This window comes from Thunnus albacares, chromosome 12 (assembly GCF_914725855.1).
Source record: "Thunnus albacares chromosome 12, fThuAlb1.1, whole genome shotgun sequence".
Lineage (NCBI taxonomy): Eukaryota > Metazoa > Chordata > Actinopteri > Scombriformes > Scombridae > Thunnus > Thunnus albacares.
In genome coordinates this window covers 32,454,354-32,470,383 of record NC_058117.1, presented here as the reverse complement: position 1 = coordinate 32,470,383, position 16,030 = coordinate 32,454,354, and the positions used below count along the sequence as shown (strand labels likewise).

The window sequence follows — 16,030 nt, the reverse complement described above, 5'->3', positions numbered from 1 at the left end:
GCATTGGACTATTATGTATTTCCTGTGTTTTTTCTTGTAATTCTAACAGGTATGTTATATTTCATTCCTGTATTTTTTAAATTCTGAATCATTCATTGAAACTTTTACAACATGTTATAACAGAGTTATCTCTTCCTTTAGATGTCAGCTGTCAAGTACTCACTCCAGTCAACAATGAAGAGAACAGTGTAGAAGGCAGCACTGTTACTCTGTCCTACACATACTACACAGAAGCTGATAACAATGATTATTTCTATTGGTATCGACAATATCCAGGAAAACCACCAAAATTCCTCATCTCTCACACAGGAACGGGGAATCCACTATCAGCTGCAGTATCTAGACTGTCTTTTAAAGTGAGTGAAGATAAAACCCAAATGGATCTACAGATCTTCTCTGCTGCAGTGTCTGACACAGCTCTCTACTACTGTGCTCTAGACACACAGTGATAGAAAGTGTAGAAGAGGCTGTACAAAAACCTGAACACAGATATCTGACTACTCTTCAAAGAGGAGGGAAGTGGTATTCAAACCACAGCTTCATATCAGATGGATTCTGCTAATTCCTGTTTTATCAGAGTCACTGTGGTTACAGCTGCTAATGAAACACTGTGGGAGGATTCACATGAGCAGCAAATCCACATCAATGACAAACCAGCTGGATGATGCTTCAAACACAAGACACCATCAAACATAAAGTGACATAAAACTGTGTGTTGAACAAAAACCTGAAGTTACTCGTCGGTTTAAAAAGTGAATGTAATGAAAATATGAGAATGTTTGTTTCATACTGTCAGTTTTTATCATGAGCTGTTTCCATTAGACATTCAACAAGGGTGTCTGCTGCCTCCACTGTTTGAACTACGAGTGTGAATGAGATATGGTCATTGACTACTGAGCATGTGCGGGAATGCTATTCTGTTAACAGAGCTTCGCTAGCTTCTTGTGCTACATATCACTATCTATTAACATGGTACTACATTATGAATTTCTTGAAGAATTTCAGTACAAGTTACAGTACATTTCTCAAACAGGTTGTAGCCACTGTAGGTCTTTGGTTATTGGCCATGATTAATGCTTCTTAACTGTTCAAAGTTAACTAGTGTGCAGTGTCTGCTTAACAAACCTGATCTGGATCCAACTGTATGCAATCATTTCAGGTCTAGCTCAAAATGACCTTTTATTTCAAAAAATATGTTGAGTTGTTGGATCTTAGCTCAGATTTCGATACAGTGGATCATGGAGTCCTCAGTGACAGACTACAACGGTGGGTTGGCCCATCTGTTTCTGATTTAAGCTGGTTTATATCATATTTATCAAATAAACAATTATTTGTGATGGTTGCTAATGATATGTCTGATGCTGCTGTCTTGAGTTATGGAGTGCCTCAAGAGTCTGTTATTGGCCCTATCTTATTTTCTATTCATATACTACTGTTTTAACATATCTTTTCACTTTTATGCAGACGACAAACAGCTGTACATTTCCCTCAGATGTGACAATTTCAGCAAACTGTCTGATTTAAAGGATTGTCTGGACTCTATGAGAAGCTGGATGTTTAAAACTTCTTTAACTTTCTTATTCAGTGATGATACAACAGAGGTTTTGAGGCACTATTTAACTACATAACTAAATCTTTACTTCAAGATTCAAGATTTAGTTTATTGACATTTTCTTGTGTATTTGCATACACAAAAAACAAAATGCACAGCAGTGCAACAACAACATAAAGGATAAAGATATACTGTGTATGCAAAAATTATATTTAAAAAAATGATAAAAACACATAAATCCCAAGAGAAAAAAACAAAAAACGAACGAGCAGTTAGCAGCACAGTGTATTAAAGTGCATTTAAAGAGAAAAGTACATGTCTCAATTGGATGTAGACAGCTCTTGCATGTCAACGACTGACCAGCACTGATGGGGGAGTTATATAATCCATTATGCTGTCCAGAGAACATTTGGCAACATGATTCTTGTTGCATGACCGGTATGTATAGGTTAACAGTTAGCCTAGCTTGCACTCATCTGCGCTTGCTTTGGGTCCACTGGGTGCAGCAGACCAAACGCCATCAGCTGATTTAGCTCCCAGCCAGTATCTCTCGAAGCAAAAGTCTTTGTTACAAATGTCCAAAAAAACTGATATAGACATATTATAGACATATTTCCCCTACACTCCACAGGATGTCACAGATGTAGATGTAGACATGGACAACAATACTGCAAGTCGGAACTACGAGAGGCCGCTGCAAACGTTGGTTGTGCCACCATCACACCAGTTCATGGAGAGAGAGAATACCACCAACAAGGACCCCTTAATTTATCTTCTTGTCTCTTTCTCTTCTTCACAAAATAACTCTTCTGTTAGCTTCCTCAGTGCAGTTTCTCCTTTGGAATGTAGGTAACAGTAGCAGTCAGCAGTTGACAGCTAGCTAGCTGTTTTGATTTAAAAATATATCTAAAGATGATATTTCCTCTACTGTTAATTAATTTTGTTACCTCTTCTGTAGAGTATTTTCTGAAGATTATTTGAAGGTTATTTTGCAAAATGTCCCACTTTGTAGGTCCAAGTTTGAGATGTATTCAGGAGCCCATCTCTGGTGCAGCCACTCTCTGAGCTGTGAGAGCAGGGAGGAGGAGATTAAGGGAGGAGCAAAACTGTCACTGAAGTACAGAAAGACACAAACTTTCACTGTGGTGTTTCATACTAAACAACACAGACAGTTTCTTCTTATCTTCAAGATGGTGTCAATGCAATTAAGTCTGTTTTCAACTTTGTTTCTGATCACACTAACAGGTAGGTGACACACTTCATATTTACTTCTATTGATGTTTGATTGAAAACTGAGCATGAAGTTGTATGTATTCATGTTATGAGTCTTTGACAACATGTTATAACAGAGTTATCTCTTCCTTTAGGTGTCAGCTGTCAAGAACTCACTCCAGTCAACAATGAAGAGAACAGTTTAGAAGGCAGCACTGTTACTCTGTCCTACAACTACTCCAAACAAGCTGATAACTTTGACCATTTCTTCTGGTACCGACAATATCCAGGAAAACCACCAGAGTTCCTCATGTACATCTCAGGACTGAACAAAACAAGACCAGCAGACTCTCTGAAGTCAGAAACAAGATTCTTCACTGATCTGTTTGAAGACAAGCGTGGAGTCAAACTGCAGATCTCCTCTGCTGCAGTGTCTGACTCTGCTGTGTACTACTGTGCTGTGCAGCCCACAGTGACAGGAAACACCAAAACTTTGTACAAAAACCTTTGGAGCAAAGACAACAGAATACTCCACAACATCCACTAGAGGGAGTCACACACTGTTAAACTTCAGTGGTTTGAATCTTCACATATTTGACTCAGCCCTACAAAAGACTCATCTGTATCCAACATGTGTGAAACCTGGATTTTGATGGTGACTGCAGCATCACTGTCATTTCCACAGTTGAATCACAGAAGTGTAACAGAAGGGATGAATGGGTCTGACTCTTTCTCTCTTGATAAGGATTCCTGTCTCTCAGCTCAGAGTATCTGCTGATGCAGAGTACTGATCCCATAGCAGTGCTCTCTTTTTCCCACATTCAAATCTGTGCACCCCACTGCTTGAAACTCATTGGAACAACTTCAACATGAGGTCTCATGAGGTCATGGATTGCTGACGTGACTGAATGAATATAACTGGTAGTGAAAACACTGAAGTATTATAATGACATGGAAGAAGAGACTATATTACATGTAGATTGGTCTCATCATGGCAGATACTTTATCTGATGAATCACCTGAGTATTACTGCAGATACTGATGTAGTGTGTCAGTGTTTGTCTGTTCAAGGCTCCATTCTGGGGCCTTTTCTGTTCAACATCTACATGCTGCCACTAGCTTATGGAAGTTATACTTATGGAAAACAACTAAATATGTTACTAGTTATGCAGATGATGCACAAATTTACATAATCATATCACCAGGGGACTATGGTCCAATACAAGCACTGAGTAAGTGCACTGAACAAATCAATGATTGGATGTGCCAGAATTTTCTTCAATTAAACAAAGATAAAACTGAAGTAATTGTTTTTGGAGCCAAGGAAGAACGTTTAAAAGTCAGCACTCAGCTTCAATCGATAATGTTAAAAACTACAAACCAAGCCAGAAATCTTGGTGTAGTCGTGGACTCAGACCTGAATTTCAACAGCTACATTAAAACAATTACAAAGTCAGACTACTATCACCTGAAGAATATATCAAGAATTAAAGGACTTATGTCTCAGCAGGATTTGGAAAAACTTGTCCATGTATTTCTCTTCAGTAGACTCGACTACTGTAACACTGTCTTCACAGGTCTCCCTAAAAAACAATCAGACAGCTGCAGCTGATTCAGACGCTGCTGCTCGAGTCCTCACTAAGACCAAGAAAGTGGATCAAATCACTCCATTTCTCAGATCTTTACACTGGCTTCCTGTCTGTCAAACAACTGATGTCAAATACTGCTGTATGTTTCTAAAGCACTGAATGGTTTAGGGTCAAAATACATTTCTCTGTCCCCAGAGTCAAAACTAAACATGGAGAAGCAGCGTTCAGTTTTTATGCTCCACATATCTGAACAAACTCCCAGAAAACTGCAGATCTGCTGCAACTCTCAGTTCTTTTAAATCACAGCTGAAGACTTTTCTGTTTGAGTTTTATTGAACCAAATTTAAGGGTCAATATTTTACACTGCACTGTAAATTTTATTCTCCTGTTTTATCTGTCTTATTCTTTTTTTAGCTTCTTTTTATTTCCAAATTTAACACTTTTTATTGTATTTAAATGTCTTTTTACTTGTGTTGCCTTTACATTCTGTTTTGATGCCTTTTATGCTCTATGTAAAACACTTTGAATTGCCTTGTTGGTGAAATGTGCTACACAAATAAACTTGCCTTTCCTAACAGAGAGAACTATAAATACAGAACTACAAAGAGACGGAGACATTCAGGGAGGAGCTAAACTGTTACTGAACTATAGAAGAGAGACAAACTTCCATATTCAGCAGAGTTCAATACACAAACCACAAACATTACCTTCATTCAACATGCTGGCTTTGCAATACTCCGTATTTTACTTACTATTTCTGGCCATTCTTGCAGGTATGTTGGATTCTGTATTTTATAAAAGTTGAATACTAATAGTATCTGAATGTGATTCATTTACTGAGACAACATGTTATAACAGAGTTATCTCTTCCTTTAGGTGTCAGCTGTGAAGAACTCACTCCAGTCAACAATGAAGAGAACAGTTTAGAAGGCAGCACTGTTACTCTGTCCTGTACATATACGAAAGGAGCTGCTAATTTTTTCTTCTGGTATCGACAATATCCAGGAAAACCACCAGAGTTCCTCATCTCTCACATGGAAAGCGGAGAAGTGGTTGAAAATCCAGTATCTGGACTGTCTGTTAATGTGATTAAAGATAAAACCCAAATGGATCTGCAGATCTCCTCTGCTGCAGTGACAGACTCTGCTCTGTACTACTGTGCTGTGAGGCCCACAGTGACAGCAAACCCACAGTCTCTGTACAAAACACAAGCTGACACACTGACAAGCTGCTGGAAGCCTTTTTTCCACACTGTTGTACTGAACTTTTTACCTCCACTAGAGGGCCACATTATCAAGTAGGCGGTGCACTACTTCTGCACTGTGTTCAACCATTCTGTCAATAATAACTGCTGCTGTGAAGAGAACAATTCTCAGACTGAATATTGAACATCAGATAGTTTCTCCTGTTGATTTAAACCTTGTTGTAGAGATGGAACATTGGCTGTGGATTATTCTTGCTGCTCTTTTCTTTGGTAAGACAGAAAGCAGAATGTGTTTCCTTTCTCAACAGTTTTTAACACAGAACTGAGCTATAAGTGCTTTTAATGTCCATCATAAAGGAAACAGGTTACTTCTGCCTCCATTTATAATTCTTTTTAGAAAAAAAGATGTAGTTCAGTCTGACAGTCAGCAATGATTAAAAAACAGACTATTCTAGATGTCTCAGTGTCTGCTAGGTAACTCTTTAAAGCTGCTGATTGTTCTCCTTTAATCAATCATCTTTATTGATTCATCTCTTCCTCTGCATGTTCTGTTCTTCCCCAGAGTGTAAAGGACAAGACAGCGTGACCCAGCCAACAGGAGATGTCATTGCTGCTGAAGGAGACACAGTTACACTTGCTTGTACATTTAAGACCAGTGACCCAAGTCCATACTTATTCTGGTACAAACAAGAAGTAAATGATTTTCCAAAGTATATGCTGCGGCGTTACAAGTCTGGCGGAGGAGATAATGCTGCAGAGTTCCAGAAAGACAGATTTGATGCTACAGTTAACGGGACATCAGTTCCTCTGAAGATCCAGAAGCTGCAGCTGTCTGACTCTGCTGTGTACTACTGTGCTCTGCAGCCCACAGTGACAGGAAACACCAAAACTCTGTACAAAAACCTTTGGAGCAAAGACAACAGAATACTCCACAACATCCACTAGAGGGAGTCACACACTGTTAAACTTCAGTGGTTTCTTATCAAACAGTCTAGATTCTTTTCCCTCATGAGACACAGTTGTGATGAAGAGTTTTACAAATGAATGTCATTTGACATATGAGTCTCCTCCTACTGACTGCAGAGGTGGCTGCATGGCAGAGAGCTGTTTGATTCCAGCTGTGAACATCAGACCAAACACAACTCACAAAACCACTCAACACTTATTCAAACTCAACATTCACTTACAGCACATATCACTTGTGTAACCATGGAAACACTGGCTGTCATTTCACTGTTTTCAGCTCTTGTAGGTACGTATGTTTTTGTCATTGTGTGATATTTTCCAAATGATGGATATTTGACTCTGGAACAGAACTTTAATACAACATGTTTCCTTCACTAGGTAACACCTTGGAAGATGATATCTATAGAAATCAGTCAAATGAACAGTTGATCAGTTTGTGTCCACAGAGTAACACTGTACAGTTGACATTTTCCACTGTCTTGTACTCTCAGCCTCATGAACAATGTTAGTCTAATGGCTTTATTTTCTCTACTTTTTCCAGGACTAATAGCTGGAGACACAATCTCTCCTGTACGAGATGAAGTCAGTGGAAGAGAAGGAGGATCTGTCACACTCACATGTACCTATAAGACAAGTTATACTGATGTTTGGCTTCACTGGTACAGACATCATTCTGATCTTCAGGCACCTCAGTTTATACTCTGGAAAGGAGCAAAATCACGGAGTGATGAAGAATATATTCCTGATAAACGATATAAATCCAAAACATCAGCTACATCAACTGAGCTGACCATACAGAGTCTAACCCTGGCAGACACAGCTCTCTACTACTGTGCTCTAGACACACAGTGATAGAAAGTGTAGAAGAGGCTGTACAAAAACCTGAACACAGATATCTGACTACTCTTCAAAGAGGAGGGAAGTGGTATTCAAACCACAGCTTCATATCAGATGGATTCTGCTAATTCCTGTTTTATCAGAGTCACTGTGGTTACAGCTGCTAATCAAACACTGTGGGAGGATTCACATGAGCAGCAAATCCACATCAATGACAAACCAGCTGGATGATGCTTCAAACACAAGAAACCATCAAACATAATAAATGGACACTGACTGACTGACTTCATTCTCTTTGTTCCCTGTGGGACATCAGGCCACAATCAGCTCCTTCCATTGTTCATTATCCTTGGCAACATGTTGAGCTTCACCCCAAATACACACTGAAGCATAAAAACTCTGACATTGCTGCTCATTTATTACATCAAATTAGCCTTTATTGTCTCCCTTGACAGAAATTTGTCTTGGGCATTTAAGAGAACATAACAGCACTTAGCCTCACCATATACACACAATACATCTGTATTCATATACAGTCAAACTACAGTCAACATGCAGTATCACACACAGATCTGTATACACCAGAACATACCTACCAAGAATATTAAACAATGCACTACATGAGGACATTGCACATCCCCCCTTGTAAAAGCCATAACACCCCTCCCCCCCTAACTTAATCTCTTACTGATTAGTAGTTTGATTGATAGTGGAACTAAAGAGAATTTATACCTGTTAAACTTACAGTTTGGTAACCTGTAGCTTCTGCCAGAAGGCATCAGCTCATACTCTCGGTGAAGGATGTGGTTTGGGTCACAGGTGATTTTAAGGCCCTGCCTCCACGCTGTCTCCTCAAATATCTCCTGGAGAGAAGATGGGGGCAGCAAGCCACGTATTTCTCCAGTCCCTTTGATCAGGTTGTGGAGTTGTTATTTGAGTTTAAGGGACAGGTTACCAAACCATGTTGTGATGTTGTAACGAATAATAGATCAATGGCTGCCCTGTAGAACAGTAACATAATGCTTTTATCCACTCCATGGACCCTGAGCCTCCACAGAAAATACAGACGCTGACTCATTTGTGAACAGACATACTCCACTTGATGAGCCCAATGTAACTGAAAATCAAAGCAAATACTTGTATGTTGTTACCTGCTCAACTCTCCCCATTGATTCAAACGGGGCTGTGATCATCATCAGACCTGGGATCGAAGACCATTTCTTTAGTTTTTTTAACGTTTAACATCAGGTTTTACCCCTCACATCACTGCACAACCTTTTCTATCTGTGACTTATACACAGCAATGTCTAAATCTTTTGTCAGTAAACTGAGTATGGCTGTATCATCAGAAAACTTCATCATGTAGTTGTTTGTGTACTGGTTTCTACAATCATTCATATATAATGTTAAAGAACAGGAGAGCTTACGCAGCCTTAAGGAGCTCCAGTACTTATAACCTGTATGTCAGAGAGAGTTGAGTTGACTTTCACCTGCTGTTGTCTTTCTATGAGAAATGCAAGGAACCATCTGATTATATAGGGGTTCAGCTCCATCTGTTCCAGCTTGTTTAACAGGGTCTGAGGGAGTATGATATTAAATAGTGAACTAAAGTCTATAAACATTAGTCTAACATAAGCTGTAGGATTTTCAAGGTGTTTTAAAATAAGTTGTCGTGTTTAGAGCATCATCAGTGCCTCCACCATCATTATAAGCAAATGGGTACCTCGCTTCATAGGTTCCCTACCATAATGCCTTCAATTGATGTCAATGCTACCAGTCTAATATCACTGTTTTCCTATTTTCACACGTCAAAAACTCAAAAGAATCAGTTTAACAGCTGAAGCTTTTACCAAGTTTAGAATCAGCTGATTCATAAGAACTGAAGTTTCTACAACAACTCCACCATCTTTACATTTGACCTCTGACGGCTGCAGAGGACCAAAAGACACTAAACTGTTCATTTATATTCAAGAGGAAATCAATTCTGAAAAGATCATAAAAAGTCAAACGTTTTTCAAATTATTTGCAGCTTTTAAGATGAAAAACATTAAAGGAGCAGCAGCAGGTTCAGGAATATTATCACCTTTTATATGTTGAGGATCAAAGTGAGTCTGCACCAGATGTAAAACAGGAAACATTAAATCTCCAGTGATGACTACATACAAGACAAGCTATGCTAGGAAAGGAGAGAGGCACAAACATGTGTTTAGTGTAAAGTTGTCAGTAGGAGGAATAACACAGGGCTGTGAATGAGCTCTGTCACTGTGATCAGACTCCTCCTTTAAATCCACCAACTTAGTGTTGATGAAGACTAAACAGAGATCAGAGTCTTCTTTATACTCGCTGTAGCTCAGAGTTACTCAACACTGCAGATATGACGTCTCTGTTCATCTCAGTGTTGCTGGCTGCTATGTGCCTTGGTATGAACACAGCTCTGTTTCTGTCATATCAATCCAACATTGACATGATTCTTTAACAGCTCACTGATACTGTTTGTTGCTGTTTTACAGAATGCAGAGCACAAAAAGACAACGTGCTGCAACCAAAAGGAGATGTGACTGCTGCTGAAGGAGAGGCAGTAACACTTCGCTGTCAATATAACAGCAGTGGTACAAATAATTACCTCTTCTGGTACAAACAGGATGGAAACAACAGCCCCAAATTCATCCTGAGCCGCTTTAAACTGGATGAAGGAAACACACCAGATGAGTTTAAGGAAAGATTTTCATCCACACTGGATTCCAACTTAAGATCAGTTCCTCTGAAGATCCAGAAGCTGCAGCTGTCTGACTCTGCTGTGTACTACTGTGCTCTGCAGCCCACGGTGACAGGAAACACCAAAACTCTGTACAAAAACCTTTGGAGCAAAGACAACAGAATACTCCACAACATCCACTAGAGGGAGTCACACACTGTTAAACTTCAGTGGTTTCTTATCAAACAGTCTAGATTCTTTTCCCTCATGAGACACAGTTGTGATGAAGAGTTTTACAAATGAATGTCATTTGACATATGAGTCTCCTCCTACTGACTGCAGAGGTGGCTGCATGGCAGAGAGCTGTTTGATTCCAGCTGTGAACATCAGACCAAACACAACTCACAAAACCACTCAACACTTATTCAAACTCAACATTCACTTACAGCACATTTCACTTGTGTAACCATGGAAACACTGGCTGTCATTTCACTGTTTTCAGCTCTTGTAGGTACGTATGTTTTTGTCATTGTGTGATATTTTCCAAATGATGGATATTTGACTCTGGAACAGAACTTTAATACAACATGTTTCCTTCACTAGGTAACACCTTGGAAGATGATTTCTGTAGAAATCAGTCAAATGAACAGTTGATCAGTTTGTGTCCACAGAGTAACACTGTACAGTTGACATTTTCCACTGTCTTCTCCTCTCAGCCTCATGAACAATGTTAGTCTAATGGCTTCATTTTCTCTACTTTTTCCAGGACTAATAGCTGGAGACACAATCTCTCCTGAACGAGATGAAGTCAGTAGAGGAGAAGGAGAATCTGTCACACTCACATGTACCTATGAGACAAGCTCAGATTACCCTGAACTTTACTGGTACAAACATCATTCTGACCTTCAGGCACTTCAGTTTATACTCTGGAAAGGAGCAAAATCATGGAGTAGACAAGAACATATTCCTGTTAAACGATATAAATCCAAAACATCAGCTACAACAACTGAGCTGACCATACAGAGTCTAACTCTGGCAGACACAGCTCTCTACTACTGTGCTTTGAGGCCCACAGTGATAGAAAGTGTAGAAGAGGCTGTACAAAAACCTGAACACAGATATCTGACTACTCTTCAAAGAGGAGGGAAGTGGTATTCAAACCACAGCTTCATATCAGATGGATTCTGCTAATTCCTGTTTTATCAGAGTCACTGTGGTTACAGCTGCTAATGAAACACTGTGGGAGGATTCACATGAGCAGCAAATCCACATCAATGACAAACCAGCTGGATGATGCTTCAAACACAAGACACCATCAAACATAAAGTCACATAAAACTGTGTGTTGAACAAAAACCTGAAGTTACTCGTCGGGTTAAAAAGTGAATGTAATGAAAATATGAGAATGTTTGTTTCATACTGTCAGTTTTTATCATGAGCTGTTTCCATTAGACATTCAACAAGGGTGTCTGCTGCCTCCACTGTTTGAACTACGAGTGTGAATGAGATATGGTCACTGACTTCATGTTGTCTTCAGGTATTTACATTTGTTGACATAAGAACTGTCAGTTGTCAGTGTTTTACTATTATCTACCTGATAAAAGTTGTAAGTTATGTAAACCAGGACAGAAAAGACACAAACTTTCACTGTTTCCAGGTTTTCAAGCCTCTCATGAGGTGTTCTGGATAAGAACGTCAGCAGAAAAGACTGTTACAAGGATGTTTAATATAGAAAAACAGGGAATTCATCTTCATCTTTACCCAAAGTTGTGGGATATTAAATATGTAGATGAAGTATTTCTTACCTTTCTGTCCAATGTTTTATCCTTCGGGAGTGTAGCAGCTGTGAAATATAGGTGATCCCTCTGGAAACTAAAAAGAAACTAAACAAGATACATAAATAAATGACCAAAAAACCTCTTCCATGGACGACCTGAACAAGGTCATCCCAGTCCTTCCCTGTTATTAGCGGTGTTCCTCAGGGCTCTGTCTTGGGCCTCCTTCGTTTTATCATTTATCTCTTACCACAAAATTTGAAAAACATGTCCGCTGCTATGCGGATGACACGCAGCTCTACCTGTCTACCAAACCTACTTCCACTCTTGCATCCTCTTCCTCTTCCGCTTGCCTGCTGGAAATCAAATCCTGGCTTTCACATAATTTCCCCAAATTTAACAGTGATAAAACAGAGATTCTCCTCGTGGGTACAAAATTTACTTTATCCAAACTCACCAGTTTTTCACTGACTATTGATTATTCCACAGTCACCCCTTCCCCCAGGTTAAGAGTCTGGGCATCATCCTTGACAGCACATTATCTTTTGAGCCACACATCAATAATATCACCCTGTCTACTGACTTCCACTTACACAATATCTCTCATCTCTGTCTCTATATCCAACAGTACCGCCATTCTCACTCATGCTCTGATTACATCCTGTATCGATTACTTCAACTCTATCCTTTCTGGTCTTCCTCACAAGTTCCTCCATAAACCTCAACTGGTTCAAGATTCTGCCGCCTGTATCATTACCAGAACCTCTTCCAAAGAACATTTCACCTCTGTTCTCCAGCAACTATACTGGCTTCCTGTTAAACACCATATTGACTTTAAGATTCTGCTTCTCACCTTCAAGGCCCTTCATAAGTTAGCACCTCTGTATCTCTCACCCTCCTGTACTCTCAGATCATCCTCTGCCATTCTCCTCACTACACCTCCTGCCTGCTTGACAACCATGGGGTCCAGAGCCTTCAGCTGTGCTGCCCCTCACCTCTGGACCTCTGTCTCCCAGACATACACAACACTGATTCTCTCCCAACCTTCAAATCCCGTCTCTAAACGCAGCTTTTCAAAGTGGCTTATTCCCTCTGATTGCTTTATTCAAATCAAGTTTGCATTGATGATGATTTTATACTTCTATTTACTATTTTAACCCTATTTTATATGATGCTGCTTTTTTGGATTTATTGATGTTGTTTTCACTGCTGAGTGTTTCATTTTAGTTTGTGTTTGTAAGGTTTTTTTGTGGCAGTGACAGGAAACACCAAAACTCTGTACAAAAACCTTTGGAGCAAAGACAACAGAATACTCCACAACATCCACTAGAGGGAGTCACACACTGTTAAACTTCAGTGGTCTAAGTGTTTGTTTTATAAAACTGAAACTCTGATGTTAATGAGCTGGATATGAATATGAGAGATATGATGCAGCAACAAACAACCAGACAGTTATACATATATAATAACAGTATAATGATCACAAAGTAGTTTATTTGTGTTGACTGTTCAACTCAGTGATTTTTGAGATGTAAAAAAATAACTTTCTGATATCAGTTAAACTCAAAGAGGAACAACAAGATCCTCCAGTGTGGACAAAAGTGACAACAGAACATTTCAGATACAGTTTGGATCATTTCTCAGAGGCACATTTGTTATTAACACACAAAAAAATGTGATTGTTGGAGTTGAACCTCACTGATCACCGAATGTCAACAGCTGGTTTCAGAGCCCCATCCACTAAAGTTCAAGTTTGTTATGAAACAGTCTGGATTTGTTCAAATGATAAAATTCTCAGGAAAAGTGCAGAAATTAAGATGAAAGAATGATGGAGAGTGATAAACTTACTACTTAAATACCCTTTAATAATTCAAATTCAAAAGCCAGACATCAAATTTTATAAAGACCTCCAATCTAACGTCCCCCACTCCTACCAGTACAAAGCCCTTCAGTGCCAAGAGTTGAACAAAGATAAGAGTCCCCTCTGCCAGCTGGTCCTGAAGCTCTGCCCTCACACACCAGGGCTTCAGGACAGACACCAAACAATCTGGCCCAACTCAATCATCTCAAAACAACAAGAAGATGATATCAAATATTGGAACCAAACCACCGAATCACAAAGTAAATTAGGATTGTATTTGACCCTAAAGAGAGAGCACATGGTGGCAGAGTACCTGACCACCGTGACTGATAGAAAACTAAGGAAAACACTGACAGACTGAGTGGACACAGCCGGGCCATAGAAACAGGTCGTCACAGGCAGAACAGGCTCCCCTGGGAGGCCAGGCTGTGTTCACTTTGTCATAAAAGAGAGGTTGAGACAGCATCTCACTTCCTGTTATACTGTGAGAAATATAGAGATTTAAGAGAGAAAAAATAAATCATATATATCCTGAGTTGATCCATCTCCCCGACCCTCAGAACCTGCCTCTATGTGGGGAGAGAAGTCAGTGTGCAGTAATAGCCGCAAAATATGTTAAATATTGTCATACTTCAAGAGAAACAAGCTCTGTACTACATGTTTCTGTGTGATTACATCTGTAAAAAAGCCTTTTATTATATTGTATTTGATATGATTGTTGATATTTGCATATTGTATATTTATTGCTAATCATCTGTCAATGTTAATAATTCTCTGTAGTGTTTTGGTAATATAGGTTTGTGATCTGTCATGTCAATAAAGCTTATTTGAATATGAATTTGATATGTAGTTGTATGGTGCAACACTGATGACAATAAGGTTTTGGGATGTTAACTTTGTATGTGAGCTATTGTTGACATAAGTGAGAGTATCACACAGTAACTCTTCAGACAACTAATCTAACAACAGAGAGGAAACCACCAAGGATGTCCTTTCTCTCCACTGCTGTTTTATCCTTAAAGCTCAAACTGCTTCACACAACCTGACAGTTTGGTCCAGAGGATAAAAAACAAGACACAGGATCAATAATTATTTTCATTGATTATCTGAAAGCAACAGATTTAGGTTGAAGCTAATGTTTAACTGCTTAAATTCCAGCAGGTACAATGACATTCACCAAAGTAGAGAAGTTGTCCTGTAACACTCATTGAGACATTGTGTGTATTTGAAGTAAACTAACACTCAAGACTTTATATAATGTCAGAATTCAGAAGCTCAGTTTCTTTAAGTTTCCTCAGAGACACTTTGCTTTTCATCTCTCCCTGATCTCACTTTGGTTGGTTTGGAACAAGAATGATCAAAAATCATCAACTGTTATGTAATTTCATCTCAACACTTCCATAATCAGTAGAGCAAATCATTTCTACATGAGACTTTTTTATAGTTTGTATGTTGGTTTCATCTGTTTGACTCAATGATAATGAAGAAACAAACACTATTTATATCCAACATGAGTGAAACATGATTTATATGATGGTGACTGCAGCATCAGAGTTTCCAGAGTTGAAGGTAGAGGAAGAGTAACTGAGAGAAGTGAAAATACAGATCTAAGAGGAGACGGAGAGATTCAGGGAGGAGCTAAGCTGTTACTGAACTATAGAAGAGAGACGAACTTCCATATTCAGCAGAGTTCAATACACAAACCACAAACATTACCTTCATTCAACATGCTGGCATTGGACTATTATGTATTTTCTTTATTGTTTCTAGTCATTCTGACAGGTATGAAAGTTTCTGCATGAAAAAAATTCAATTCCACTTTTGTCTGAATGTGATTCCTTGATCGTGACTTTAACATGTTATAACAGAGTTATCTCTTCCTTTAGGTGTCAGCTGTCAAGAACTCACTCCAGTCAACAATGAAGAGAACAGTTTAGAAGGCAGCACTGTTACTCTGTCCTACACATACTACAAACAAGCTGCTGGCACTGATTATTTCTTCTGGTATCGACAATATCCAGGAAAACCACCAGAATTCCTCATCTCTCACACAGGAACGGGGGATCCACTATCAGATCCAGTATCTAGACTGTCTTTTAATGTGAGTGAAGATAAAACCCAAATGGATCTGCAGATCTCCTCTGCTGCAGTGACAGACTCTGCTCTGTACTACTGTGCTGTGAGGCCCACAGTGACAGCAAACCCACAGTCTCTGTAGAAAAACACAAGCTGACACACTGACAAACTGCTGGAAGCCTTTTTTCCACACTGTTGTACTGAACTTTTTACCTCCACTAGAGGGCCACATTATCAAGTAGGCGGTGCACTACTTCTGCACTG

General features: G+C 39.2%; 2 gene segments (V, D, J or C); both read left to right on the top strand.

Annotated features, from left to right (window-relative positions):
- Window positions 1–5,563: 5,563 nt before the first annotated feature.
- LOC122993845 lies at window positions 5,564–6,448 on the top strand (the record flags this gene model as incomplete). The annotated part of the segment is given in 2 exon segments: window positions 5,564–5,827; window positions 6,120–6,448. Coding segments are annotated over 2 exon segments (372 nt in total), but the record flags the coding sequence as incomplete, so codon positions are not given.
- A 3,082-nt stretch (window positions 6,449–9,530) lies between these two features.
- LOC122994067 lies at window positions 9,531–12,892 on the top strand. The segment is given in 3 exon segments: window positions 9,531–9,780; window positions 9,871–10,175; window positions 12,740–12,892. Coding segments are annotated over 3 exon segments (504 nt in total).
- The last annotated feature ends 3,138 nt before the right edge of the window (window positions 12,893–16,030 follow it).